This window comes from Pteropus vampyrus, unplaced genomic scaffold (genome assembly GCF_000151845.1).
Source record: "Pteropus vampyrus isolate Shadow unplaced genomic scaffold, Pvam_2.0 Scaffold33, whole genome shotgun sequence".
Lineage (NCBI taxonomy): Eukaryota > Metazoa > Chordata > Mammalia > Chiroptera > Pteropodidae > Pteropus > Pteropus vampyrus.
The window spans coordinates 3,365,436-3,368,116 of NW_011888814.1; the positions used below are offsets into that span (position 1 = coordinate 3,365,436).

Consider the following 2,681-nt stretch of genomic DNA (forward strand, 5'->3'; position numbering starts at 1 on the left):
CTAGCCATCACATTACTGCTGACTGCATTCCCTATGCTGTACTCCCCATCCCTGTGACCATCTGTCAACTACTAATTCATACTTCTTTAATCCTTCACCCCTTTCTCCCAGCCCCCCAAACCCCGCTCCTCTCTGGCCATCACCAAATTGTCCTCTATATTTGTGTAAATTCTCCTTTAGATTTCCACCCTATTTAGTATAGGAGACATGGTCCACAAGTCATTTCGATGAGCCTATTCCTAGAACTGATAGCTGTGTAAATAGGCACATCTTTTAAGTTCTTAAGTTTCCATTTAATCATCTGTAAAATGGGTATCACATTTTATATCCCATAATACTGCTGTGAGGAATAAATGACTTAAGGAGAAGAAAATGCTTAGTGTTATACCTGGCATATAGTAAATACCCCCTAAACATTGACTAGAGTAATCACATTATTTATGAACATAGTCTGAAAATAAATGTTTTCTGAATGTTTAAGGTCACGTATCAGGGTTCCATCTCTCTTCTCTTCCATTTCGTAGGGTTATTATCAGAGCAATGAATTCATCATCACCCAGCATCCCCTTCTCCACACCATCAAGGATTTCTGGAGGATGATATGGGACCATAATGCCCAGCTGGTAGTTATGCTTCCTGACGGTCAAAACATGGTAAGACCCTCAGGTCACTTTTAGTACTTTACTTATGGGGGGAATATCAGGTTGCAACAGCCAGAAGTCCAGCAGACAAACAAATAATGTTTTTCAACTAATAAACTGTCATCAGAATTGCACCTTGTCTACCGTTGGGCTTGGTTTGGTTATGCAACCTTCCAGATCTGAAATTGTTGAACAACAGTTTTAAATAAGAGTAGGTTAAAATTAATCTAAATTAAGTATTTTGTGACACTGCCTAAGAAAATTAGAATCATAAAATCATGAATGAAGTCAGTTCACATGCTTCTGTATTTTTTTAATAAAACTTATTAGGATATTTAGAGATTCCCTCAGCTTAAGAAGATCCATAGAAGACCAATTTGGAATAAAGTGAACTCCTAATATAGAAAGGACTTTTGTAGTATCAGAAAATCACAGATACCCTATTCTCCTTTTCATATGTATGTGGAAGACCCCCAAAATAAAACCAAATTAATATTTTATTTAGGCTTTACACATGTACTTTGAGATTCATTTCTTGTCCATAAAGTTATACTGATTATTCCAAATGATGTTGGAAATTGCTGAGCTCTTAAAATCACTTGATTTTTCTCTACTCGGTTATCAATTATAGAAGCAACAACTAATTTTTGTTATTGATAAGCTAAGAAAGCAAAATAAAGCAATAGTGTGGGTCCTTAAGTTTTATTCTGCAGATCAATCTAGTTTAAGATACAAGATTTTAAAACTATACTTTGAGTTTCAAAGAAAAATTTGAGTTGAATTTTCTGTAGCAACCAGATTTCATTTCACAGTCTGACTTAGTAGACATTTTATTAAAATCTAGAATTTTCTTTGGTTTTTAATCCTCCAGGCAGAAGACGAATTTGTTTATTGGCCAAATAAAGATGAGCCTATAAATTGTGAAAGCTTTAAGGTCACTCTTATGGCTGAAGAACACAAATGTCTGTCTAATGAAGAGAAACTTTTAATTCAAGATTTCATCTTAGAAGCTACACAGGTATGTATACAATTTAAATGACAAACTTTTCACCTTAAGCACATATTAAGTATATGTTTATTTAAGGATCTTTCCTACCAATAAAAAGAAAGAATCTGATTCCTTACAAATTGAGACAAGTTACCCAAATAATAAATTTTACTTTACTTGTCGCTTTCATTTTCAAATTCCTAGAGAATCATTAAACAATTAGTCATCGCTAACGACATGGTTCTGACTTCTACACACACAAGAAATCAAAGATTTCTCTTACTTCAGAACAATTGCTGATAGAATTTAAAGTGAAAGTAAACACAGTAAAGAAAATTCATCAATCCTAATTCTTATGTGTTAAAACAAATACATATCCTGGATTCTCCCAAGTAAAATAGAAAACATATTACCTACTAAACTAACTCATTTCTACCTAGCAATGTACAATGATTTGATAAGTGAAGAAGTGCTTTGAAAATGCACAGTGCAATAAACTAGAATTGTTTTACTAAGCTTGATTATTACCTGAGTAATGCTAGTATTTGAAGTGTAGTCTGTGCTATTTTAAAAATAAATTTTAACACTGAAGATTTTTTTTTTTTTAAGTTTAAATTCAGTGGCACAAACATATCTTTGGTGCATACTTTCATGGTTTGATTGGCATGATAATCCCGCAACTAAGGCTGATTGTTAGAATAAAAAAGAGATGCACCTATAAATGACAGATGTGGCATCACAGCAGTTTCTTCCTTCTGTGAAGGAGGTGGGCTACTCGCCTGCCCGTGCCTGCCCTGTGGTTTTACTACCTTCCTGTGATTCCTGATTTTCCTTAATTATTCTACTCACTAACCAATTGGATTCTTCTAAAAACATTAATTTTTCTTTCTTCTGACAGGATGATTATGTACTTGAAGTAAGACATTTTCAGTGTCCCAAATGGCCAAATCCAGATAGCCCCATTAGTAAAACTTTTGAACTTATAAGTATTATCAAAGAAGAAGCTGCCAGCAGGGATGGGCCCATGATTGTTCACGATGAGTAAGTTCTAC

The 2,681-nt window shown here is 34.1% G+C and overlaps 1 protein-coding gene across 1 annotated transcript in view; it reads left to right on the plus strand.

Annotated features, from left to right (window-relative positions):
- The first annotated feature begins 523 nt into the window (after positions 1–523).
- Positions 524–2,681, plus strand: part of LOC111737964 (receptor-type tyrosine-protein phosphatase zeta-like) — a 5,930-nt gene continuing 3,772 nt past the window's right edge. Inside the window, exons 1-3 of the mRNA XM_023528876.1 lie at positions 524–653; positions 1,513–1,659; positions 2,528–2,670. Of these exons, the coding sequence (XP_023384644.1) occupies positions 597–653; positions 1,513–1,659; positions 2,528–2,670 (347 nt within the window). The 5' untranslated portion in view covers positions 524–596. The remainder of the gene's footprint in view (positions 654–1,512; positions 1,660–2,527; positions 2,671–2,681) is intronic.